This window comes from Squalius cephalus (assembly GCF_949319135.1).
Source record: "Squalius cephalus genome assembly, chromosome: 21".
NCBI lineage: Eukaryota > Metazoa > Chordata > Actinopteri > Cypriniformes > Leuciscidae > Squalius > Squalius cephalus.
The window spans coordinates 31103841-31131458 of NC_137142.1; the positions used below are offsets into that span (position 1 = coordinate 31103841).

Consider the following 27618-nt stretch of genomic DNA (forward strand, 5'->3'; position numbering starts at 1 on the left):
GATAGTTTAGTTCGTCTCACGTCCCATTAGATCACATGGAGAGGGCGGAGTTTATACTGTGTCCAGACACCTGGGCGATCGAAATGTTTTGGCTTCACTTTTCAGGACTTGTGTTCGGATATACAAACACTGATGTCTACGATAACTATCAAAATAAACCAAATCACCTTTTGAAAGTAACTTGCCACATCAAATAACGATTTTAGCAATTACATCGTTAAGCCAGTGGGTGGCGACAAGTGACTCACTCATTGACTCGAGTGAATCATTCATGAGAGACTTGTTCAAAAACGCTGATTCATCTTTTTGAAGTTGTGTAAGGTAGGCAGGTTTTTTGTGTTCATTTTTATTTCCTGTCACTGTGCAGGCTCTTTTATTGTATATGACAGTGTAAAAGGCTCAATAACCCTTTTATTTAAAGACTTAATTTATGTCCCGTAGACTGGTCCGTTGCATTACACTTGCAAGCAGTATCAATTATGTCAAAAATGTGATGTGCAGTCAAATGATACGCTAGCTGTGCTTCGTGGAGTTTTATAGACTCAATATTGCATCTTATTCAAATGTGGTGAACCCCACACACACACACACACACCCCAACATTCTCAATTCATCCAGAATCTTGCAGCTCTGATGTGAATTCATTTTTTTTAACAAATTCTTACAAGGCCAAATGATCTGAGCTACTATTCACATTATATTTATAGCTCTATTCTCAGGTCAGTATTTAGGAGAAACATCTCAGATCAATTTGATACTGTATTTAAATAAATCATAACTGAGAACTCTGGACCAGAAGCCTCTGGCAACATCTGAGCAATATCACATTCATCAAACTGCAAATGCTAATCGAGAGACTTTTCTTTTGGTTATATGAAGTTTACATTACAGCCGTCTTGGATTTTATTGTTTTACTCTAAAGACCACGCCTTTCAATCTTAAAATATATAAAATCCAGCATTACATTTGAAAAACATCAAAATCTAAAATACTCCTAAACCATTTTGATATTTATTGTGTAAAAATGATTTATTTCAATTTTTACACAAATCAAATCTGTCATTTAAAGGTTTTTAATTTAATTGTGTGTATTTAGGATGTATAAAAAACATGCTTTTTAAAATCGCCATATCAAGACAAAGAAGTCTGCCATATTACTCAATTTTATTAAATGGCACTGCGATGGAAATAACTTTCAGAAAAAGGACAAATGTGGCCAATTTACACTATACCATCTAACAGTTTCTGAATTAGGCAAACCTTTGTTCCTAGAGGGTGGCTATCAGTAAATCAGTCAAACTAACATTTTAACATATCAAAATTGAACTTTCCATTCTTAAAACATATTCCTGGTTTTGTTATGAATGGTTCATTGGCGCACATTTGTCTTTGTAATCATCACTGAGGCCTCCCTTCAATCTACCATTATATAGAGTGCTTTTCACAATCCAATCACTTCCCAATAAAATCAAGTCCTATCCTTCGTTTTTTTCCCACTGAGTGTCCTGTTTCTATCAAAATTATCTATAAAGTAAAATCTAATTATCGACGTAAAATGGGTTGCGAATGGCATTTCCTGTTCACTGACTGGATGAAAAAGATAAGGGACTGTGGAAGAAGAGTCAGGAAGAGTTAGGTTTGCTATAGCGCCTCTTGTGGCTGAGAATGCAATGCACACTATGAATTGCGTTCTGACACATACTTAAAGTATGCTTCAGGCCTTACACTCCAGCTCTCACACACACGTACACTACAGTGAGATGTGGTAAGACAATCAGCTTTTCATAAGCAAATTCAATAACCTCCTCTCTACTTTACAGCTACAGAGAGTCTGATGAAAGCAATAACAGCTCTTAGCGGTTCATAAGACTAAATGCACAGAGAGATCATCTGGCTATTCATTACAGAGATGCATGTGTGTGTGTGTGTGTGTGTGTGTGTGTGTGTGTGTGTGTGTGTGTGTGTGTGTGTGTGTGTGTGTGTGTGTGTGTGTGTGTGTGTGCTGCAATCTCATTACACACATCTAATCTAACTATTACATTCAGCTTCATACTCTGAGAGATTTTAAATTACATTATACTCACGTATACAGAGAGACGCATCTTGCTGAACACATGTAAATTCAAGAAACACACAAACACACACACACACATAGACATGTAGATGTAGTGGGCTGCTCTGAATGCACTACTGAGATCTGCTCTCTCTCTCTACAGCTGTTTTCTTTTTGTTTTACAAAGGTCACATTACTATAGAAGCTTGTTTCCGCCACAGAATAAAAAATTAAAAAGGCAACTATGACTTTTAATCTCAAAATTCTGACTTTTTTCTCACAACTGTGATATAAAGTCTTAATTGCGAGTTATAAAGTCAGAATTGCGAGATATAAACTCTCATAAAAACATTTAAAAAATCATAAAAATTTTAATTATTACATTTTAAAATGATTTATATTCATTTTTAAACAAAAAAAAGATAATAAATTCAACCACAACCATATAATTTTTGTGTGCATTTAGAATATATACAAATCTAGCTTTCCATTTAGCAAGACGCAAAGTCTTTCATTTTATTACTATTTTTTTAAAAGTCATTTCCACCACAGAATGATATCAAATATATCAAACATAATATATAAAAAATTGAGATATGCTGGATATGGCACTGTGATGGAAAAGACTATCAGAAAAATGACAAAATTAACAGAATTTATTGATCTACAATACAGTTCAAAAGTTTTGGGGTTGGTAAGATTTATTAATGTTTTTGAAAGAAGTCTCTTATGCTCACTAATGTTGCATTACTTGATCATAAAGAAACACTATAATATTGAGAATATTATTACAGTTTTAAATACCTGTTTCTGTAATAACTGTAAATTTTTATAACAATGTAATTTATTCCTGTGATTAAAGCTGAATTTTCAGCATCATTTCTCCAGTCTTCAGTGTCACATGATCCTAATATGATGATTTGCTGCTAAAATAACATTTCTGATTATTATCAATGTTGAAAACAGTTGTGCTGCTAACAGTGGAAACAGTTATACATATTTTTCAGGATTCTTTGACAAATAGAAAGGTCAAAAGAACAGCATTTATTTAAAATATTGTTATAAATGTCTTTACTGTCACTTTTGATCAATTTAATGCATGCTTGCTGAATAAAAGTATTAATTTCTTTAAAAAACAATTAATTTACTGACCCCAAACTTTTAAACGGTATAGTGTATTTGTGCTTACTATTGGACATTTTTAAAAAGGCTAAAGAGCCACAAGTGCCCAGAGTTTACCACTGAACTGAGATCAGTCTATAACCGCCAATCCAGCTCATATCAACTAATGTCCAGCCCCGGTTGAAATATGTTGACTTTTTCTTTTCAGTGTTTTGATTATGAAGGAAAATTTGCAGACATCTTCAGAATGTATTTAAACATGATAAAATGTGTTAAGCAGAGCAAAGAATTTCATTAATTATATCATAATATCATAATTGAAAGCTAAATCAAACTAGCACAAATTCTTCTTTACATCAAATGCATCTTTGTGAATGAAAAACTACAATTATTGAATTATTGTAGAGTAATTATTCAAAACTGCACTACAGTTTTGAAGAAAACCTGTGAAGTTCTGCGAGCACAGAATCTGTTTGGTCGAGGTAATGAGACTCACTCCTGCTCATCTCAGCACACACACACACACACACACACACGTTCATACAGAGAAAGACAGACTCTCTGCCATTCAATTCCTCTGTCACTGAAGCACAAGACATTCAACCCTTTCACTGATTGAATCCATCTCTCTTCGGCTACTCTGCCTCTCATTTTAGGGATGTAACAGCTAAGAAACAATGAAACTCTTCCATCATCCCTCATTTCATTTGTACTGTCCCATCATACGCCCCTTCATTTTTCTATCCTTACAAGTCTATCTTTCTCCATTTCTCAAGTAGTGTGCTCATGTTTTAACTCAAACCATCCTGCAGTGAAATCCACATTTTAGTATCAATAAATGGTCATTTTAGACGGTTTTGCAGGAAATTTTGAGTTCAGAAAGTTTCTCACTTCTCAACTTTTTCATAGTACAATGATCATCTCTCATCTCCAAAATATGATCCATTCAATGGATGAGTTGTATTACATCTAGCGGCCTGTTCTTACAGTTTTGCTGCTTACACACATTTTCAAAATTTTGCCTCTTTTTTTTTTCAAAACTTTACACACAAATCCAAGAATTGCAGACACAAAATGCAAAATGCCTCACATATCTTGCAAAATGAAGCACTGCATTCAAAATATCACAAACACATCTCAAAAGCAAACATTTGTCTTACGTTGCAAACAGCTTTGCCATAATATTATATTCTTCTATATATCATATACACACAGTTTTTCAAAACCTAAAGCTCTTCTTTCATGAGCTCCTGTGTACATTTCTGTACAGGATTGAAAGTAATTGGCAGAGAGATGTTGAAAAATTCATGAGTAAACATGAAAGCAAGATTGAAACCAAACTATTTTTATTTTTTTTACTGTAAGCCAAACTATTTCATTTATTTACACAAATGCGGTTGTGAATACAGTATTACACAGTCCAAAAAAACTACAACTTGACCTTTGGTCTATTTAAAGGCCTATTCTAAAGCCATGATCGGTTGGTGTTAAGTAAAGCAATGAGTGTTTGCACATGTGAGGAGTTAGTGTGAGGCACTGATGAATTAGTGTGGCATTTTGATAAGTTGAGTTTGAAAAAAGATGTTTGTGTGTTACATAGATAATTGTGTGTTGTGGTTTGCAAAAAAGTGTTTTATGAAGTCGAAGGCCGAGAATAAGTGTATGGTTTTGCACATTTGGTGTGTGGTTCTGGTGTTTGAGTGTCAGGTTTCAGAAATTGTGAAAGTAAGTATTTTGTGTGTAAGCAGTTGAAAAAAACCTGTAAAATCAGCATCTATTCACTGCCAGTTCAAAAGAAGAAGAAAAATACAAGCACACATTTGTACACACCTGGAGAAACAGCACTTTGTTTGCTCATTTTTTAACACAGAATACAGATAGAGCCGTTATTCTGATCATAAAAGACTACGGTTTATTTTTACAGCATGCTGCACAAAGTCTTCTCTATCTTTACCAAAGAGAAAATGCATTAAGCAGAAAATCCAGTGTATGTCTTACAAACGTGCAGCTTTTCAGCTAATTCTCACTAAAGAGTGGATTTGAGCGCTGCTCTCGAGTGCAAACCTGCGTGCCGATGCCCTGCAGTCAGAGTGCGCTTTAAAGCCTTTTTAGAGCAGCCTCACTTAAACTAAAGATTAGGCTTAAATGCAATTGGGTGTCTCATAAGGGTTTAGAGGAAGTGTTATGAGAAGTAATGCTGAGAGCACTCGCTGTGTGCGCGTGGATGGGCTTGTGTATATTGGAGGAAATGAGAAAGATAGATGAGAAGCATATTGTCTCGTTCAGGCGGCAGTTAGTGGGAATTTATTGTTGGCAGATTGTGTGCGTGTGGATATGAATGTAGTGTTGATATTTGTGTTCACACATACAGAGTGTGTACGCTATATTGGCTGATTAATCTGGCCATTGTGAGACGGTAACTGACCAATTTCTAGAAGCGGTTATTCGTTTCCAAAACCTCTGAACAAGGTTGTCAATGGATAATTGATAATATTAGTCATAAGGGATTGTGAATATATCATAAATATTATATACTTCTCTCAGCTCTACTACAGAAAAGCTACTAAATGACCAGATAAAAGTCAAACCCTCTATTTTCCTCCCTCACTTCAGGGTAGTGCAAGACAGGAGACTAATTAAGAAGTCAAGTGGATAGAAAAAGAGAGCAAGGGGAGAGTTAGTGGTGTCATTCAGTATTACAGTACAGTACAGATTACAGTATGTATACAATGCTGTGCGCGCAACCCGACCTTCCACTTACAGTGAAACAAATGAATCACATGCTATGGCAGTTGATTTTTAACATCTCTTTTTTGACGTATGTTCAGAATAGCATACCATAATACTCAAACTACAGTATGTGTGCATTATGCAAATGTTTTGCATGCAATTTAAACCCAGATGACCAATATCCCACAATGCAATGCACTCTTGATCTCCCTTATCCAGTTTGGCATAATAAGAAAATATGCTTGACAGAAATATTTGGGGTTCAGTAAAAGTCAAGCTCAATCAACAGCATTTGTGGAATTTAGTGATTACCACAAAAAAATACTTAAAAAAGAAAAGCAAATCTGGGTTACAGTGAGGCACTTACAGTGGAAGTGGATGGAGATGATAATACTCACTGTTTCTATAGTTCAGCAAAAATACATAAACAATATGCGTGTGTTACTTTGCAATAACAATTTTACAACTTTGTTGCCATGACGACAGAACAGTTTTAACTGATAAATTAAGCATAAAGTGCTTTTATTAAATTCTTCACATTCCTGCTCTTCAATCCTGTACCATTTAATTTTCAATGCAATTGCCTCACACTTTAACCTTTATTTGTTTGCCATTTCTCTTTTTTTATAAACAGTATTTCACATTTGCTGTTAAACTTGCATTGAACCCAGAATATTCCTTTTAACTGTCATGAAAATATCATAATAATGCCAAAAAACTGTTGAAAGGTTTGACATCATTATTATGTGGAAGTTAGATGAAAGAATGCATTTTAGCAGATATGTATATGCTTTTAAATTTGACGTTCTTTGTTTTCTGGAAAAACTGATTTCTCTCTATAATGAGAATGACCCTTCAAAACATCCAAAAGACAAGCAAGTAGGAAATAATGTTTCATGGTCATAACTAACCTGCTAAACTTCCTATTCATAAAGACTTCACGGTCTCCACTAAACTATTAAGCAACACGTTTTCAACATTGATGTTAAGAAATGTTTCTTGAGCAGCAAATCATCATATTTGAATGATTTCTGAAGGATCATGTGACACTGAAGACTGGAGTAATGATGCTGAAAAGGTAACATTGCTATCACAGGAACAAATTACATTTTAAAATATATTAATATACAAAACAGTTATTTTTTAATCACATTATTAATGTTTTTACTGCATTTATAATTTAAAAAAATGCACCCTTGGTAAGCATAAAAGACTTCTTTCAGAAACATTAAAAATTCTTACCGAATTCAAACTTTTGAATGGTAGTGTAAATGTAAATGCAGGGTTCCCACACCTTGGTTAACTTCCATTTAAAGGACCTTTCAAGGACTTAATGTGGGGACATATTTTAAGTGAGAGCTAGGTTACATCGTTTCAGCTTATTTTTGCAATGTTTCACGTTGTGTCTGTGAAACGCTGAGGTACCATTGTAGTAGTTTTGTGCGCGCGTGAACATCATGGCAACATTCAACACAAAGTACCTCACGCGGGAAACGCTTAACGTAACGCGTAAATGCGAGTAACTAATGTAAATCAAGCAAGCTAGCATGCATAGGCCACGAAGTGTTGGCGAAATAACACATTAGCGGACCAGAGGGAATAATATGGATTTTTTTCCCAGAAAACTTCTTGCACAAAATAAATTCAAGCACTTTCAAGGACCTGTATCTATGTATGTTTATTTGCAAAAACTTTCCAGGGCCTTGAAAAAAAATTTTTTTTTTTTTTTTTTTTTTTTCAGATTCACAAACTTTCAAGGACTTCAAAGACCTGTGGGAACCCAGTAAATGTTAACTCTCGTTTATATCTTTTACTTGCCTAAAACAAATCTCAAAGATCTGAGGCCACTAACCTGACAAACTTTGGCAAATCAAGTGACTAGATCTTCCTCAAAGTACTCACTGCATCAACTCTGACTGACTGCTTTACACAACTTTCAGGTTCAGATGAAAAACTAGTGCTTTAGCCATTTTTAAATGCAGTCTGCATCTTAGGTCAGTGAAGGGACTATGTGCGGTTTAAGGCTGAGACTATAACTAGTGGAAATATACGACAAACAGGGCGGGTGGAAAGAGGCAGAGCGTGACATCCACCGATTCATAATTCTCAGCCAAAATGATTAGCGCAGATCCGACTTGTGAACATTTCCTCCTCATTCCTATCTCTGGTGTAAAAGCATGAGGTTTTTATCTTGTACAGATCTCTCTGGTTCAGAAAGGAGTTAACGTTCAGAGAGTTTACCGGGATTTACACTGCTGAGCTGCTGCTTCATCATGAAGAGTTTCTCAGAAGAGACGATCTGTGTCGTGTTTCATCTCTTGAGCCCAAAGCAGGTGCAGAAGCGTGTCACACACAAACACACACACGGCCACAAGCTCGGCACGCAGCCAGGCATTCATTTTCTCTCGTTCATCAAGCGCAAATCACAGCAAACAATGCGTAATCAATGAGCAGGCCTTATTGACAAACGTCTGCAAGAAGACATGAGTGAACAAAGAGCTCAAACAGAACAAACAGGAGGAGAAAAGAGAGAAACAATCGTTCAGCTTGAAAATCAGGCACACCTGCGTTCTCCTCTGAGGACAAACACACACACGTGCGCACGTTTGCAAGGCCGTCGCTAATGGGGTGGGATGGGAATGAGTTTAAGGGTCCACTGGAGACCCCACAAATTCTCCAGTAGGATTCAGTGTAGTAATGCAATGTATTTGTCACCAACAGATGCAGGAAACACGATGAAGATAAAGACCAGGTATAACGTCTTTAATAATCCACTCTGAAGGTACAAAACAAGATAAACAAATAGAAACCAACCGCTATGCGTAAACGTGACCGGATAGCGGGTGAAACAAACACAGCAACTTAAATAGCAAGGCAAACAATGGTAATTAATAACACACAACTGAACTGAAAACTAATCATAGCCTTTCTGTTACCATGACAACAAAAGAGTAGGAAAAACAAACTAAAAGTCCATGATAATGAAAGTAAGAATGAATGTCTGAGACAGTATTTCTCACACCACAATAAAAAATCTAATTCACATTCAGTCTACTACACTGTAAAAAATTATATGATCAATAAGTTATGACAACGGGTTTTACAGTGCTTTACAAGTTCAACTTTTTTTATGTAATACAAGATACAACTCGTTTTCTATCAAGTCCCCCTGTGGCTAAAATCAAGCTTTATATGTTGTTTATATATCTGTGGTGTTTTTAATATGCTTAAAGAAAAAACATGAGTAAATTCATAAGTCAACAACACCATTGTTGAGTATTTTCTCTTTAAAACTGCGGTGAATCTAAAGACAGACTCAGAAACGCGGTTTGAAATCGCTGGTGTTTCTGACGTCACAAACTACCTTGTAACCAATCACGTCCACGTGTGATCGTCAACATTTATTGATCTTAGTTAATGTTAATTTCAACATTTACTAATACATTATTGACATCAAAAGTTGTATTTGTTAACTTCAGTTAATGTACTGTGAACTAAAATGAACAAAGTATGAACAGTTTTATTTTTATTAACTGTAACAAATGTATTGCTCATTGTTAGTTACTTAAATGTATTGCTCGTTATTAGTTAATGCATTAACTAATGTTAACAAATGAAACCTTATTGTAAGCGTTACCAAAAAAACATTTTCAGCAAGAAAAACAGTGGGATAGGACTTCAGTTTCACTGGATCGTGAAAAGTGGGCACTACATACAAGAGTTTATCAATTGTAGAGAACTCCTCCACTCCTAAAACACTTCAGGCACCTGGAATTTAAGCGGCCTCGGTGACATCTGTCAAAAAGCAAACAAGCTGCGACAGATAATACACTGATGACATATTACAAACTATGTTTGTGCAATAAATATTATTTTTTAATCAAGCACAATAAGATCAACCATGAGTGAGTAAGGGTCAAGAATAGGGTCAATTTTAATTGGAAACTTTGCAGCATGACTCAACAGGTCCTTTTCTATCAAGAGTTAGCAGAACCTGACCGTCACATTAGTACCCAGAACCACAATGACTACATATCTCAGATATCTTGAAAAAAATAGACATATGCTGATTGAATTTTTCATTTTTGGTCCTGAGGATATGTGTGAGTCACAACATGGAGATCATCTAATCATACCTTTCTGACAGCACTCTGTGTGTGCGTGTGTGTGTGTGTGCGCACACATGCACGCCCCAGATCTGCTGTGTAGTGATGCTGAAGCATTAATAATGCAGAGCTGTTTGGAGGAGGTGATGTTTATTTTGCACAGAGAACGAGAGGCAAACCAAAAACAAGTGAGTGAACTGTACAGGAAAAGTTTAGGTAAAGAATCACTGATCGAGGTGAGGAACATGTGAGCTGAAGGCGAGAAACGTCTGAGGAAGAAGCACTGACAGACAACAGCAAGAACAAACAGATTATAGAAGAACGATGCCGCTCTGAAAGACTGAGGGACACACAGACAGAAAGAGAAAAGGAGAAGCTGTGGGCCGACAACTCTTTCTTCCAGGCAACACGCTCGAAACCAGGCAAATTCCAGAAGATTCCTCTAGATTCCTAGCAAAGCAAGCCGTTCGTGTGAAGCGGTCCCTGTACATGTGTCAGTCATGTGGGCCAAGATGAATTTTTCTACTGACAGCCATTCAAAAATTGTTGTGCATTCTGAATAAATAACATAAAAGCAACAAGTAAACTGCAAAAGGATTTATATTCACAAAACTGAACTAGCATGGAAAGCAAGCAAAGATGGCAGCAACATCAGGTCATAAACTTCTGTTTTTTCTTCACCAGCTGAGTAAGTGGTTTGGAGATGAACAGCAATGCTAACCGGTAGCTTCAGCTGGCCAAAATAATTTTATATGTACATCAACAAAGATCTACAAGGAGAGAAATGTGGGTTAAATGCACCTTATGATGTCAGAAACTGATATGAGCAGCTAGGATTGATACTGTGGTAAACATGATATGGGATTTGTGTTACGCTAATGGTAAATGATTACAGGTAAAGTTAATCAAGTCTACTGCAAAAATAGGCAAGGCAAGGCAAGTTTATTTATATAGCACATTTCAATTCAATTCAAAGTGTTTTACATAGAAGAAATTAAAATAATAAAAAGAAATAAGAATAATTAAAACAGTTTAGAAAAATAAAATAAAATACAGTAGCCTACAGTACAAACAGTCGGACGAACATTGGCACAGTGCTCATTCAGTAAATGCATAGCTAAACAGAAGTGTTTTGAGTCTGGATTTGAAAGTGACTACTGTAGGAGCACATCTGATCTCCTCTGGAAGCTGGTTCCAGCATAATAGCTAAAAGCGGACTCGCCATGCTTAGAGTGAACCCTTGGTATTTCTAGCTGATGTGATCCTAATGATCTGAGTGATCTGTTGTGTTTATATTCAGTGAGCATATCTGCAATATATTGAGGTCCTAGGCCATTGAATGATTTATATACACCAGTAATAATACTTTAAAATCAATCCTAAATTTAACTGGGAGCCAGTGTAAAGACCTGAGGACTGGTGTGATGTGTTCATGTTTTCTGGTTCTGCTCAGAATCCTGGCGGCAGCGTTCTGTATGAGCTGCAACTGTCTTATGGTCTTTTTGGGAAGGCCAGTGAGGAGTCCATTACAATAATCCACCCTGCTGGTGATGAAAGCATGCACAAGTTTTTCTATGTCTTGTCTGGAAACAAAGCATCTAATTCTTGCAATATTTTTGAGATTATAGTATGCTGATTTAGTTATTGCTTTGACATGACTACTGAAACTAAGATCTGACTCTAGAGTCACACCAAGATTCCTGACTTGATGTTTCGTTGTTTGACCCCTAGAGTGAAGGTATGCGTTCACCTTGAGAACTTCATCTTTTTTTCCAAATGCAATGACTTCAGTTTTGTCTTTGTTTAACTGAAGAAAGTTTTGACACATCCAACCGTTGACTTCATCAATGCATTGGCACAGGGAGTTACTGGGGCTGTAATCGTTAGGCAATAGGGCTGAGTAGATCTGTGTGTCGTCTGCATAGCTGTGGTAAACAATTTGGTTCTTTCTCATTATTTGGCTCAGTGGGAGCATGTACAGGTTGAACAGGAGTGGCGCAAGAATTGAGCCTTGAGGGACTCCGCATGTCATGGATGTCCACTCAGACTTATGGTCTCCTATACTCACATAATAACCTCTCCCATCTAAGTATGACCTGAACCATTTTAGGACTATCCCAGAAAGCCCCACCCAGTTTTCCAGCCTGTCAAGAAGTATGTTATGATCGACAGTGTCAAATGCAGCACTGAGGTCGAGTAGCACCAGCACTGATAATTTGCCTGAATCAGTATTTAAAGCTACACTGTGTAATTTTTTTAGTTGATTCTTAGCAAAAAACACTTAGTTCTTTCAAAAATATATGTGCTCAATAATGTATATTTACTTCTTTCAAGTAATAAAGTATTCTCGTAAGTTTATAATCTGCCATTGAAAGTACATACGGGTGAGGGGTTCGAATGCCGGTCGCCATGTTGCCCTTCCATCTTGAAACTACATTAGCCAAAGAGGGACATACCTGTAAATTCAAGCTTCGCCTTTTGCGTTTTTCACTCAGTGACACAGAGACGAATGCGAGGGGGAGATTACTCGCGACTGCCGGCAGATTTGAAAGATTGCTGATGGAGGATCACGCCTATTTTCGAGGACATGTAGCAGAGTCGCCAAGGAAGCGAAAGAGAGAATTAAAACGTCAACGCGACAGGCAAATCAGCAAGACCAAAGTCAATACTGGAGTAACTTTTCCCAGATGGAAAGAGCTCATGATGAGCAAAGATTTTAAAACGGACGCCGAAGTTGCCTGCTTTCTTCTCGACAGGTAATTCAGCCTATTTGTGTAAATTCGAAGTTTTATAGTTGCTTGTCTAACCATAGCATGGTTGTGCATAACGCCAGAACGACCTCTAGCATAACTTGCGTTACTTTTCCTCACGTCAATGGTGAAAAAGTATTGTTTACCTTGTAACATAAATCTGTGCTGCGACGGATCACAGGTGATAGTTTTAAAGGCGCAATTGGACGAAGTTGAACTGGATGTTATGTTAATCTTGGAATAATACGGCCACCGTAGGAGTTAAAACGCCCTCGAAATTGAAAGGAACAGAAACTAATATTCACTGGGTAGTCATATACAATTTCACCGCTAGATATCACACAGTGTAGCTTTAAGCGAATACTGCAAACATTACATGAAAATAGAACACACAGACTAATTCGCCACTGCTACTTATTTCACTGAAAATTTTAATCTAATTACTCAGGATTTTACCTCAAGTACCCAAGAAGACTCTTAACATTTAATCTTATTATGCATTTATTTTATTAATTAATGTATTTAATCTGGCTGGCAATGTTAAAACAGCCATTTCAGAAATATTCTTTAAAATACAATTTAGATACACTGCCATTCATAAGTTTGGGATCTGTAAGATATTTAAATGTTTTTAAAAGAAGTCTCTTTATGCTCACCAACGCATTTATTTGATCAGAAATACAGTAAAATAAATACTCTGATGATTTCAACATAAGTGAAAAACTAAAAATAAACTAACAGCAGTTACTGAAAAACTAACTGAAATAAAATAATAATTAGCAAAAATAGATTTGATAGAATAGATCGTTTTGGTAATTAATAAGCTCTCATCCTGAACCGGAAAATCACGGCACTAGGCCTACTTTATTTTTCAATGCAAACATGCGCTACACGGACATGTATGACCGTTGTGCTCGCATATTTTGCTCGCATATGTTCTAAAACGCAAAACTCAAGTTAAGTTCAACTTTTAAAAGACGTGTCTCGAGACCTTGCGCTTTATTTTTCAAAGCAAAAACGCTTTCTGTGTGAACCAGCCCTATAATCAGAAATGGCCAAATAAGTATTTCCATGTCTAGACCTTATGCAAATACAGTTGTACCTTAATTCCAGGTAAGATGACCATCTCATGTGAAACTTAATAATCAAGATAGCTACCACACATATTAGACAGGAGACCACAAAGAGCAGAAAACTGAAAAAACAAATAGCATGTCTAGCCCATAAATATAGACATACATTTTCAGAGTAGAAGTAAATTAAATGTCTGGTCTGAATAGAACACATGAGTATGAGTAGCCTATAACTATGAGTATATGATATTAAAAAATACAATAGAGAAAAATCATAAATGGATAAATACAAGAATAATATGTTTGAAAAGGATTAATCAGAGAAATAACCATAAAAGAATAGTCATACACATATTTTTTTTCCTTATACACCACGTTAAACAAGATTTCATCTTTAATATGAATGAGTTTGAATGAATAATTTTTACGTTTAAGCTGCATTTTTTCGGTTCTTTGTTCAATCTCAAACAATAATTTTATTTTTATTATTAAGAGGTTTGCACAAGAGTTAACTGTAAACTGCAAACATTAAACTTTGCTGAAATTAAATGTCTTTAACTGGAAGTGTTCTGTTAACTCTGCTAAACTATAATTACTAAAACTAAAACTAAATAAAAACTCATTTGAAATGTGTTCACAAAATAAAGACTAAACTACAACAAATAACAAAACCATTAATGAAACTAACTAAAACTAAACTGTAATTTATAGGAAATTTGATATTAAAATAAAAATCTATTTAAAAATGCAAAACTATAATAACCTTGGGCCGGATTCACGAAAATCTTCTTAAGAAAGAATTTAAGAACATTCTCAAGATAAATTCTAAGAAGTTCATAAGAATGTTCCTAAGTGCAATTCTTGAACACTTCTTAAGTAGTTCTCAAATATTTCCTTAAGAAATTTTTTTTTTTTCTTAAAAAGAAACTGACATGCTTTGGTGTTTTTTGATTAATAGGCGAGTATTGCTGAAGACTCGCTGAATGAAAAACACAAAACTGGTCTTTTTGCACTGCCTGCAGATTACCATAATCAGAAAATTAATCTGGAAATAAATACTTGTTTAGGATTCAGGAATACGATTTCAAAAATCTTTGCAATGCCCATCAGTGCTCTAATATAGATGGTATTAAATGTGGCACTGCACAAGAGCCTGAAAATCATTTTGTATTTTGCATGATTGGACAACACAGTTTTGTTCTAATAAATAAAAAAACATCACATAGGCATTAATTAGTCATTTAACATGCTTTATTCTCAACACAAACATTGAGTGTGTGTGTGTGTGTGTGGGCATTCTCAACGTTTTCCCCCACTAAATTCTGTCTAAAAATAAACAAAAACCCATGAAGTATCTAAATTACACAGAGTTGCATGTAGCTACGGCTTTTTTGGAAAAAGAGTATTATGCCTTTAGTCTTTAAAACAACAGATAAAGTAATATGTATCTATTTTATATATATGTGCTGGTGTGTGCTGCCGCTGAATAACACTGATAAAACATCTCTATTCAGTAACGTTTATCTGCCGAAGTTACGTTAGTAATCTAACGTTACTGGCGACATACAATAGCTTGATCAGTCACACATGAAAGTAATCAGACTAACATATGGTGCAATATTTCAAAACATATACTGTAACTGAGTGTGTACATACCATAAACAGTGACGTGTCGAGGTGTCTCTCTCTCCTACTGTTTGAAAAACATGGACCTGTGATTCCGCTTTACAAATCGCAAATCAAGCAGTGATTGACAGCGATCTGATCAAATGGCGTTGAGCATTGTCAGGTTGACAGTAAATCTAGCCCAATGGGGTTGAGGGGGCACCAGAGGGGCCAATCATATTCCGGGGGGGGGGGGGGGGGGTGTGCCACCCCTCTAGGCACGCCCCTGCTTCAAAATCAGAACAAAACTTGGAAGAGCAATTACCGTATATGTTTTAACATACCTCCGATTGTGTTAGTCTAAAAGAAGATAGTCATACACCTGATGGCTTGAGGGTGAGTAAATCATGGGAAAATTTCTATTTTTGGGTGAACTATCCCTTTAAGTAAAGTTTTTTGTGAATACAAAATGTTCTTATCTTTTTTCTTAAGTCAGAACATTGGCAGTTAAGAAGAATTGTATTCTTAAGAATGTTTCGTCAATCCGGCCCCAGGAGATAATGGATGACAGACTGAATGGAAAGGCAAGGAATCCTATGAATGACAGACTCCAGTTTCTCTTTCTGGAGTTTTCTGATAAACGGGGATTACAGGACAGTTTCTGACTGACAGACAGCAGCCATATCCATCTCAAACCTGCTTTCTGTCCTCACACCAACTACAGGGTAAAGCTGTGAGGTGGAGATTCATTCCTGCTCTATACTGGATTCCCTGAACCACACTGCCATTTAACATATTTAATTAACTTTGACAGACGTAATACATGATACCCATGGCCAGGAGAACGCTATTACACCAGTCTTATAAAGAGCACTCTCCATCTATACGCCTGTCTCATTCCATGACCTTTTCACCAAATCACTTCCTGAACAAATACCTGCCAGTTTCTCACTACCTGAAACTGAATGTTTTATTTATTTTTGCTCAACCACAAAAAAAGATTTTTACACTTCAAACACATGTACAAGATGACTGAGAGGAGTTGTGTTGTATTATTGAACACAAGAGCTGGTCTGGGAGAGAGGCCTTGGGTTAGAGATTTCAGTTTTTATATTGAATTATGCCGTTCCAGACATCTGCACTCTCATAATGAAAGAAAGAAAGAAAGAAAGAAAGAAAGAAAGAAAGAAAGAAAGAAAGAAAGAAAGAAAGAAAGAAAGAAAGAAAGAAAGAAAGAAAGAAAGAAAGAAAGAAAGAAAGAAAGAAAGACATGTTTTTCTGTATTATAATTGACTTTGGTTGGGTTGGCTGATTGATACTTTGTCTTTCTTTGTGTGTTATGATCCTGTCCAATGCTGTTGTTCTGTGTACAGTTGTTCGTGATTTTATTTAAATTTTTCTATTTATTTATTTTAAATTTTTCTTTATTCTTCTTCTCACGCAGTAAAATAGCTCTCGTGTACAAAACAAGATATTGTGTGCCTTATGGGCCATGTACTGTACATGCTTTATAAGATGTTGTAATAAAAATTAAATGTGTGCAAATTAATGCCACAATGAAATGCAAAAAATAAATAAATGAATAAATAAAATCTTAACAGTCTTAATAATAGGCTTTACTTACTTAAAAATACTAAATATTACTAAAAAAAAAAAAAAAACAGGATATAACCCACACTGTCAGAAAAAAAAGAAATGATGCAGTAGCTGTGTTTACAAGGACCCAAATAATCATACTGTACATTTACATTTACATTTATTCATTTAGCTGACGCTTTTATCCAAAGCGACTTACAATTGCTATATATGTCAGAGGTCGCACGCCTCTGGAGCAACTAGGGGTTAAGTGTCTTGCTCAGGGACACATTGGTGTCTCACAGTGGATTCGAACCCGGGTCTCTCACACCAAAGGCATGTGTCTTATCCATTGCGCCACTCCACCCCCTGGTTGATGTGCGTGTGTGTTTACAGTGAATATCACTGTAATCGACTAGTAGCCCATAACTAAGTCACAAGTTTTAACTGCTTGATAAATATAAGCTTCATGTGCTCGTCGTCTCCATTAGGACCCGAAATGGATAAATATTAAGTCTGCTTTTTAAAACAAAGAAGAGGAGGATGGTTAGTATGCAACAAAAGCGGCAAACTCTGTATATCCGTGTAGTGTGCGCATACATGTCAAAAAAATTGTACATATATATATCACAATTTTAAAGCCTGTGACATATAAACACGCACATCAACCAGATCACTTTATTTAGCGTTCATGCAAACACTATGTTCAGATTCATTAAAGGTCCCCTATTATGCAAAATTCACTTTTGTATGCTGTTTGGACATAAATGTGTGTTGGCAGTGTGTGTACACAACCAGCCAATAGTGATAAAAATCCACTCACTCCTTTTTTATTAATCCCCATAAATCATCAGCAGTGTCTCCCAACGACCTGTTTTCAGAATGCTGTTTTAGTGACGTCACTAAGCACAGGCCCCGCCCAAGAGTGTTGACAGACACTGCCGTTCTAACATAGACCCGCCCTGATCGCGTTCACAGCGAGTTGGACACATCCGCCATCGCTGCACTGACGAGAATGTCTCCCAAGCGTTGTAGGTGTTGTGTGGCTGGATGTATTAATCCACATAGCTCTCTCTATTTACTCCCGAAATCTGAGGCAGCTGCTGAAGACGAGGTGGAATTATTTTGTTTTTAAAGAAAATGCTCCCTCAACTCTACCGAAATTCGTTTATGTACTTGCGCACTTCTTATAACTTACTGTGTTTACTCAGCTCTTACGGTGATTTTCTGAAGTAAAACTGACGCTTCATCTTTTGTGTGATGTACAATAAACTTTATTAAACTCATCAGTATATGTTTGATCATCATTCGGACCTGGTCCGAAACAGCAGACTTGTAGGCTATTAATAGTAGATACATACAAGCAGATGACAAATACGTTATTATAACCGTAATTAAACTACTAAACTATACCTGTTCCATCTCTATACAGCACTCTGACTCTGTAGGCATTATTGTCCGACTCGAAATGAACACCGTTACTGAGAGTTTCTGATAATATCAGAAATCATCCCGTGAGATGAAATTGTCCTGAGAGACTGAGCGCGAGCTCATAAAGCTCCGCCCCTGTGCTGTCCAGCAGCAGCTTATTTGCATTTAAAGGGCACACACTAAAACAGCGCGTTTTTCTGAGCCCCAAAAAATGACAATTTAAACATGCTGTAAAAAATGATCTGTTGGGTATTTTGAGCTAAAACTACACATACACACTCTGGGGACATCAGAGACTTATTTTACATCTTGTGAAAAGGGGCATAATACGGGACCTTTAAATGAAATCAGGAAATCATTCCGATTGAAACAAATGGTGTCCATAGCCGCTTTCCGACCAAGTAGTTACAGGAACTTAGTTCTAGGAACTGTCCACTTCTAAACAGTTCTAAGAACTACTCTCCCCCAAACTCGGTTTTGCTGTTTTGCACTGGCCAAGTGGCCATAGGAACTGGTAGGAGGGGTAAGGGAGTGACGCAAGCACGGTGACTTTTATTTTGACGGCGCGACGGACCTTTATTTTGGCGGCGCTGAGAACGCCAGAGCAAACAATGCTCGCATTCTCTGTGTTTATTAGTTAGCAATCTGTCTAACAGTACTGTTTAATATCTTATCAGATAGAACTGTTATAGAAAGTAGACAGTATATGAAAAAAAGGTTATTAGCCTATGCCGTGTGGTTGATGTCCAGTGTTGCTAGCTGGGCAGATAAACATAATCATGTTTGGCTTGGTCCCCTCAAAGTTGCGTTGGATTTTCTCTTCAGCATGAAGGTTTAGAGACCCATCTATCACTGTTTTCCATGTTTGTATAGTTAGTTTATGGAGTAAATATATAGAGGCTATAATCTGTGTGTTTACATTCTAGCTGTTTTAAAAATGGCGGGTGCTGGTGTTCCGCGTGCGTTCAGTCAATCAGCGTACACCAAACGTCACGGATAGTTCCTATAGTGCTGGTTTGGACCCTACTCTGAAGTAGGACCTAAATTAGTTCCTACAAATGGAGTTCCTAGAACTAAAATCGTTCCTAGTTCCTGCGGTGCGAACACGCCGACATCCGGGTACTTTAGCCAATAGTTCTAAGAACTGTGAAAAGGTTCCTCCAGTCGGAAAGCGGCTCATGTAACCGTAACTACTGTACTTTTAGCCTGACACTGGTAATAATATGCAAACTTGAAGCACTAACATGAATACTTAAGGTACTAATTTGCAACCTTAGGGGGAGATAAGGCACAAAGTTGTACCTTTGAGGTACTGCTCCTGTCAAAAGCTGTTACACCCCTAGAGTTACCATTTGTGCAATTTCTTCTGACAGTGCAGAATAGTATGAAATGCCCTTAGTCTTTTTGGATAGACTTTGATGGTATTTTTGCCCCCCTGCCCAGATTCTCATGCATTAGTCAACGCGCGCCAACTGTTCACTTGCACAAACTCTTTGTCATGTCCGCCTGTGGACACGCACACATCACCTTCTGTCCATTCACACTGCACACATTAACACACACTTATGTGTGTATAAGTCAGCATTCTCTTTGCTGACCTATATCCAGACATAAAGCAGAAGAAAATATGCTCTGAGTCGCTCGGAGTTGCTCAGTGTCATAAAATTTGACTTCAGGGCGGATCTCCATCGATCCCCTTTCCCTGACACATACACGCCATCGGATGCTAGAGCTAAAATAAAACTGCAGTCGCCATTGGGAAAACATACTAACCCACGGGTTAATCGAATTTTAACAGAGTGACAAACACATACACATCAAAAAAATGTATACAGAGAACAAGCAGAATCACAGATGGAGAACTGTAGAGAAACAGTATGGGAAGAGGAAGATGAAAGAGTGACAAAGCAGAGAAAAGAGAGACGGTGCATGACAGGCCACGGGGAAAAACAGAGTGAGAGAGTCAGAGAGATAGTCTGATGAGATAGTAATGAAATCATTCAACTGTGTGGAGAAACAGACTACATTCAATGAGAAGAATAACTATAAGGAGGGACATAAGCACATTTTTACGCACGATATAGAGAGAGGTACGTGATAAAGGGTGATTCTTCTGAGAGTTGTAAGGTACAAAAATTTCAAAAGAGTGTTCAGGTCATTATTTTTCAGACCATTAAAGTCAATTTACAATCTTAATCTGTTGTGATTAATCCAAGTCAAACAGAACATTCTATGGGGGAAAAGGGTGGGGCAGGACTTTATTTTCGGCTGAAAAGTAAAGTTGTTAAAGAAAAATTGTTTTTAATAATGTCCACGGATTATTTGTGCACCATAAAACCCAAAACATTATTGTAGAAATTAAATAGTGTCATTATTCAAGTTTCTTTTTTTTTTTTTTTCTCAGTATTTTTTTTGCTGACAATTTAAAAGAAAAATGTATTACTGTAAAAAAATTTATGGTAATAGAGTAGAAAATTACACTTTTAGATTATTTTAATGTAATGAGAATAGAATCATCATAGCCCTAGAGAATAATAGGAATTACAAAAAAATGTCCAGACATTATTTGGACAGTTAATTATGTGGTAAAAATTGTCGCAATGAACAAATGTCACAAATTATCTTATTAATAATAAATATTACTCTTTTTTTTAAAGATTTATTTTTGACGTTTTTTTTTTTTTTGCCTTTTATTATGATAGGACAGTGAGTTGACAGAAAGTAAAGTTGGAGAGAGAGAGAGGGGACTCCGAGTCGGTACACGAACTCGGGATGCCCGAAGCGCAACTGTGCTATATTCAGCGTGCTGCCCACTAGGCTATTGGCACCGACAATAAATATTATTCTAAAATAATAAAATAAAATAAAATAAAAAAGACCAAGATGACCTGGACATGTTTTGTAGGATTAATCCAGTAAATGTAAAACATCTTAAAGGGGTGGTTGATTATGATTTCACTTTTCTAGCTTTAGAAATTTTTTAAGGACTACAACAAAGGGACTACCGGGTTAGTGACATCACAAAGCCTAAAATTTACATAAACCCCGCCCCCGGAACACGATTTAAAGATTATCAAGACAGAATATGCTAATCAATGACTAGAAGATAACTACACATCAGCTACATAAATTCATCAACTACCATTCAGAAATGTCCTGTTGCTTCTACATGTTGTCACTTCGTCTTGAGTCTCTCCATCTTTCTGACTCCGGTTTTAACATAAAAGGCTAAAAGTTTTTGAAATTAACAGTTCATGTCTGTGTGAGGTAAAAGGGCATGCTGTTGAAGCTCCACCCCCTGAACTGGGAGCAGCAGCTCATTTGCATTTAAAGGGACAGGCACAAAAATGGTGTGTTTTTGCTCACCCTCAAAAAGTGACAACTTTAACATGCTATATAAAAATATCTGTGGGGTATTTTGAGCTAAAACTTCAAATACACACTCTGGGGACATCAGAGACTTATTTTACATCTTGTGAAAAGGGCATTATACCACCCCTTTAACATGGATTAAAGTCACGATCAGAGAGAGTTAACAGCCCCATAGCATAAAGACATAAAGTGTGAAGGAGTGAGAGTGAAGTCTCTCTCACTCTGGGGCTTTGCCGCCCTTAATTAACTGAGCTGGCATTCTCTATCACACAATAAAGGCGGATCTTACTCCGCTCACAGCTAGGAGGACTTCACAACAAAATTTAACTTGCCGCACTCGCATGACTAAAAGTAATAAAGACTAAAAAGGTCAGTCAACATTGTCTTACAATGATTGGGGTAGAAATGAGTGGCATGACATTAATTTTAAAAGTCAGGTGAGACGGTGTGTGCGTGATGAGATAAGAAGATAAGAAGTATGAGAGAAAGACATTATCAGGTTTTATTCAGCCACAGACTTTGAGGACTTAAAGTAGTATTAACTTAAAGTCCTATTCATTATTCTGGGTTAAATACAAGCAAATAATATCAACTCATCTCAAAGTTTACTAAAAAACATTTTCTGACTTCTCATAGTAGACTAGCAGGAGAGCAATATGCAAGTAAAGGCAAATAACCCATTTGCATTCTTTATTGTTGAAGTATATGCAACTAAAACTAAAACTGCTTTTACGCAAAGCTAGAAATATCAGTGTAATACAATGCAGATTACTGAACTCCAGCAAAACGCGATGTCTTCATTCATTTTTAGCGTAGTAAAGACATGATGCCACAAATATGATTACGATCCTACAGAGAGTGAATCCTTAGAAATTCACCACAACACCAACTTGGTAATCACATAACCATATTTAATTCCTCAAACAACAAATAACCTCTTTTTTTTGCGTGGCCTAATGTTCTATCTAGAGGCTCTAAAATGTTCCCTCGATATGACAAACTGAGACAAGTGTTTCTCTCTCAGCGCACACTTAATTGAGCTCTCAACAAAATGACAGTAAGTGCAGTAAATGCGGAGGGTACACCAATATAAAAAGATTCATTATGCAAAGAAGAAATCATTTTTGTCAAGCACCGGGGTGAAAGAGTGTCATCCCAGAGACAAATTACTGCAAACGTAACCTTGCAGTAAAGTAAATGGAGGAAATCCGTGAACCACGATTGTCTAAAATGATCAAAATCCTGTGATGTAACAACACACTTTGATGAATCTTTCTAAAGATTTCTACATTCTTAGTATAATCATGAAGTATTTATCCGACTTGATAATGATCTAATTAGAGTGTCGTTGAGTTTGTGTTCAAATTCCTGCTGGCGATGACCTGCTACCACTATTTTAGTCTGTCATCTTTAAAATTACAACAGGCGTTGCACATCTCATCAGGCAGTGTTGGGATGTTCAGTGCAATACATGTGCTGAAAACATGGCTAGCACAATCTTGTCATGCAGGAAATACCCATCAGGATGACCTGCAACTACTGGTAACATGTTGTGAAGCGAGACTAACCCAACTGAACACAAATCCTGACCGTAACTTTATATAGTCGCATTGTCTCAGTAAAGTCCTTACCGTAAACTCCTTGCGTTTGCACGTACCGGTGGAGTACTGAAAAGAATAAAATCCAGAAAAGCTCCATCTTCAGGTGCGATCCCTCATTACCTGCGGGGAAAAGCAGAAAAAAGTGCACAATCACTGCACAGGACAACACAGCACGAGCTCGGCATTCAAATGAATCATACCATCCTCATCATCAGAGATTAAAGTAGCCTAACAAAACATTATTCACCAGTTGAAGTATTTTTATCCCTGCATTGTTCCAGTGCATGCATGCATGGGGGTTAAGAAGAGACAATTCATTTGCCAAACCTTGGATTATCTGCAGATTACAGAAACTGTGCTATTGTTTGATGGGATTGAATGCAGCAATCATGGGTTATTTCTGAAATTGGTGGGCGGTTAAGAACGATCAAATACATGACTTATTAAACCTGGCCGGGAATTCAGTATCACGTTGGTCAGACCAAGGAAGACATGCACAAGTATCCAAATGCATGCGATTCAACTTTCTCCTGGAAAGCCAGGCTGTGCCAGCATGCTACTTAGAACTTTCCGAATAGGATCACCGACTAAAATAAAGACTTCCATTATATAGTACTTTTGATAGATGTAGCTACATGTCACACATATTTCACAAAATTACTGAATCTCAACAAAAACTCTTCACAGACATCCTTTAAAACAGTCATTAATACACTAAAATACTGCACTATTCACAAGTATGAGCAAGTAGGCTACAACTTGAGTACACACTGACATAAACGACATACACTACACAACTTAATCTGTAGTAGAACATCTTAAAGATATCTGCGATATCCTAGAAAAAAAAAGTTTTTTTGAATTTAGTATTTTTTTCATGTCATTCCATTGTTTAGAGCATAAGAAACTAATTTAAAAACTTTTTTTTTAAAGATATTTTATTCATATGTTATGCTATGTCCATTGTAGTGGACATCAGGACTCAGTTGTTTAAAAAATAAAAAGATGTGAAATTACATGTATAGGCAAAAACAATGGGATTTTTTTTTTTCATTCACCCATCAATTAGTAGATAACTTTGTATGAAAGATATAATGGAATGAATTCACATAACATTTTACTTTATGCAATATGTGGGTAAAATGGCCATAAATGGGTAGTCCCACTTAATACAATGTATCTAATTTGCATATTAATGTGTTCTTGGGGCCACATGTAATGGAAAAAAGAAGTGTAATAATGGGAGTAATAATTGGCAACATTTTCATAATAATATCTAATAAGTATTAATATTCTGAGCTGTTGATATGACAAACAAATTGAAAATAAAATAGTGTCATAAGAGTGCTACATTTGATTTTTCAGTAATTTTTAAAGACCATGGAGAAGTTGTTGTCATTGTGAAACCTCCAAACATTTGGTATCTCTGAAAAGCCCTGAATGTGCTCTTTACGGGACATCCAGACTTAAAACTGACATGTAGGGTGTCAGATTTACATTCACTCAAATATAATGTCCACTATAGTGGACAAAAGTCTATTCCTGGGTCCCAGGAGGATATATCTGCCAGTTGATTAAAGCAGGGCTACTGCTGTTTTGTCCATCTACAGTCCCATACTTATCCTAAAAGAAAGTCCTCCTCGAGCAGCGTGCTGTTGCTATAGTAACCCCCCATTGAAGGATGTTGGTAACCAGACAGTTGATGGACCCCATTGACTTCCATAGAAGGAAATAATATAACACCAGTTTTAACATCTCTACACTGGTTCCCCGTTAAGTTCCATATCAATAACAAAGTATTGCTACTGATCTATAAGGCCCTAAATGGTTAAGCTCTTGTGTATTTAACTGATCTTCTATCGCCCTATAATCCATCACGCTCTTTAAGATCACAAAACATATCTAAGTCCACTAAAGGAGGGAGAGCGTTTTCACATTCTACACTCTGGAATAGCCTTCCTGATAATGTCCGGGGCTCAGACTCACTCTCCCAGTTAAAATCTAGATTAAAGACGCATCTCTTTAGCCAAGCATTCACATAATGCATCTCATAACCTTCTACTCCAGTTATATCAGAACAAATGCACATTATTATCTTTGCATGAACAGCAGCTACTCTAATTATTTTCCATTTGCTTTTCCATTTTATCTCGGGATTTTCTCAGTTCCAGTTTGGATCCAGCGTCTTGCTCAGACTTCAGATGACCAACACCTGTGAATGATGACTCCAACTCCTGCGAGGACTTCAGATGAAGCAAGCTCTGAATACACAAGCACCAATGCTACATTTTCTATATATCCTAAGCATTTCTTAACAACATGTATGCATTACTTCAATGAGCTCATTGTTTGTGCCTTAAATTATGTTAGCTAACTGCGTGATTTGTATATATACATTTCTGAAAATCTAAATTGTAATGTAAACATGCATTTTCTGTAAAGCTGCTTTGAAACGATATCTATTGTGAAAAGTGCTATAGAAATAAATGTGAATTGAATTGAAATGGAACAAAAATATATATGGAAATCACTGGGGTCCATCAACTGTCTGGTTACTGACATTCTTCAAAATATCTTCTTTCGTGTTCAACAGAAGAAAGAAACTCATACAGGTTTGGAACAACATGAGGGTGAGTAAATGAACATTTTCATTTTCGGATGAACTATCCCTTTAAAATCACACAAACACACACACACACACACACACACATTAGTAAAAAATAAACAAAAAACTTATCTCTTGCCTGTAGTACGCACTATAAAAGTGAGAATGTGTAGCTACTTCCTAATTCCTAAAACGTTAAAATGACTTTCATTGGTGGGACTTGTGTTTTTTGAATTTAAATAAACTGTTCATTTAGATGTTACCACATAAAGCGTATTTTAGAATACCTCTCAAAACATTTCTACTGTAGCCTATGCATAGTTGGGTGTGGACATTGAGCGTTCACGAGCACGCACATTTAGACAGTTTCAAGCACTCTTTTAAGAATAAGATATAAAGTACCGCTTACCTTTCTCTGTGCGTGTTCAGCCTGTAGATCAATTCCTTTCGAAATAATTCCCTTAGAAAAAACGACTTTCTTTCAGCAGAGCACTGGAGTTCCAGGTGTTTAGTTTGTTGCGTGTTCAGCAGGAGCGCAACGATGTCTCTCCGTCCAGAAAATAAAGACAAAATTCCAACACATTCTTTCCAGACAACTTAAACTGATGTGAAACTCTGGATGCCAACGCGCATCCACATATCCGAGGGCGTCTTCGTGGAAAGCAGCAGTCCGATGCGATGCGATCTCTCAGAGTGACTGACTGAAACTCTTGTCCTGTGATGTTCTCCTATCAGATGTGTGCTCCTCGATGGCTCTCTCAAGAGTGAGGCGGATGGAGAGGTTGCGCGTCTTTGCGCGTCAGTGTGGAGATGCGCGCACAGATCTCTGAGTGATGCGCGTCTGGTCTCTGAACTGGCTTCTGGAGAGTCTCTGGGTGAAGCCTGTCCAGCTCTGGTCTCGGTAATGAGTGGGTTTATCAGAAGGGACCGGGATCTAAACTGTATAAACTCTCGGCTTTTTCCAATAGTATTTTGGTGGAATCTCCAGCCAATTAAAGCTGCGCAGCTGCGAACAGAGGACTCGCCCCGTATCCCGGAGGACCAATTAAATAAGAAAGAGGGAGAAAAAAATCACAATGTCTCTGCCACCCCTCCTCTTTATTCCCCTCTCTCCTCCTCCCGCTTTCTACTCCATCTCCCCTTCCACCAGTTTCTCCGTGTCTGTCGTCACTGATGGTGCGGACACTTTTTGAACTGAAGCGCGCTGCCGTCGGTGACCGATAGGTGGCGTGTTTGAGCTAATTATAATTCCAGAGAGCGCTCACCGTCACCCTTGCCCTTATTCATGATGAAAAAACAAATCGTGCGTTAGGTCATGAACCGAAAGTCTAAGTAACACATCTATATTATTTCAAGACATCGTTCATGTGGTCAGTGTTGTCTTTTGGTTTTGTTTAGGGGCTATTCTCACTAAAACATGTCTTGGTCATATATTTCATCATGGGATATTAAAAGATATATAAAAATAATTATTGTTGAATGCGTCTTCTACTACGAGGCCTTCATTTAATTTACTTGGGTTTTTGTATATATATTTGTTTACATACACATGCGTATGGGTGTGTATATGTAGGCCACATATGTGTGTGTGTGTG

The 27618-nt window shown here is 36.9% G+C and overlaps 1 protein-coding gene across 2 annotated transcripts in view; it reads right to left on the reverse strand.

Moving 5' to 3' along the window:
* mdga1 (MAM domain containing glycosylphosphatidylinositol anchor 1) overlaps nucleotides 1-27000 on the reverse strand; it is a 211879-nt gene extending 184879 nt beyond the window's left edge. For both annotated transcript variants that reach the window (XM_079856011.1, XM_079856010.1), the window contains exons 1-2: nucleotides 26433-27000; nucleotides 23449-23538 (exon numbers count right to left, since the gene is read on the reverse strand). In XM_079856011.1, coding sequence (XP_079712137.1) covers nucleotides 23449-23515 — 67 coding nt within the window. In that variant the 5' untranslated portion in view covers nucleotides 23516-23538; nucleotides 26433-27000. The remainder of the gene's footprint in view (nucleotides 1-23448; nucleotides 23539-26432) is intronic.
* Nucleotides 27001-27618: the final 618 nt, after the last annotated feature.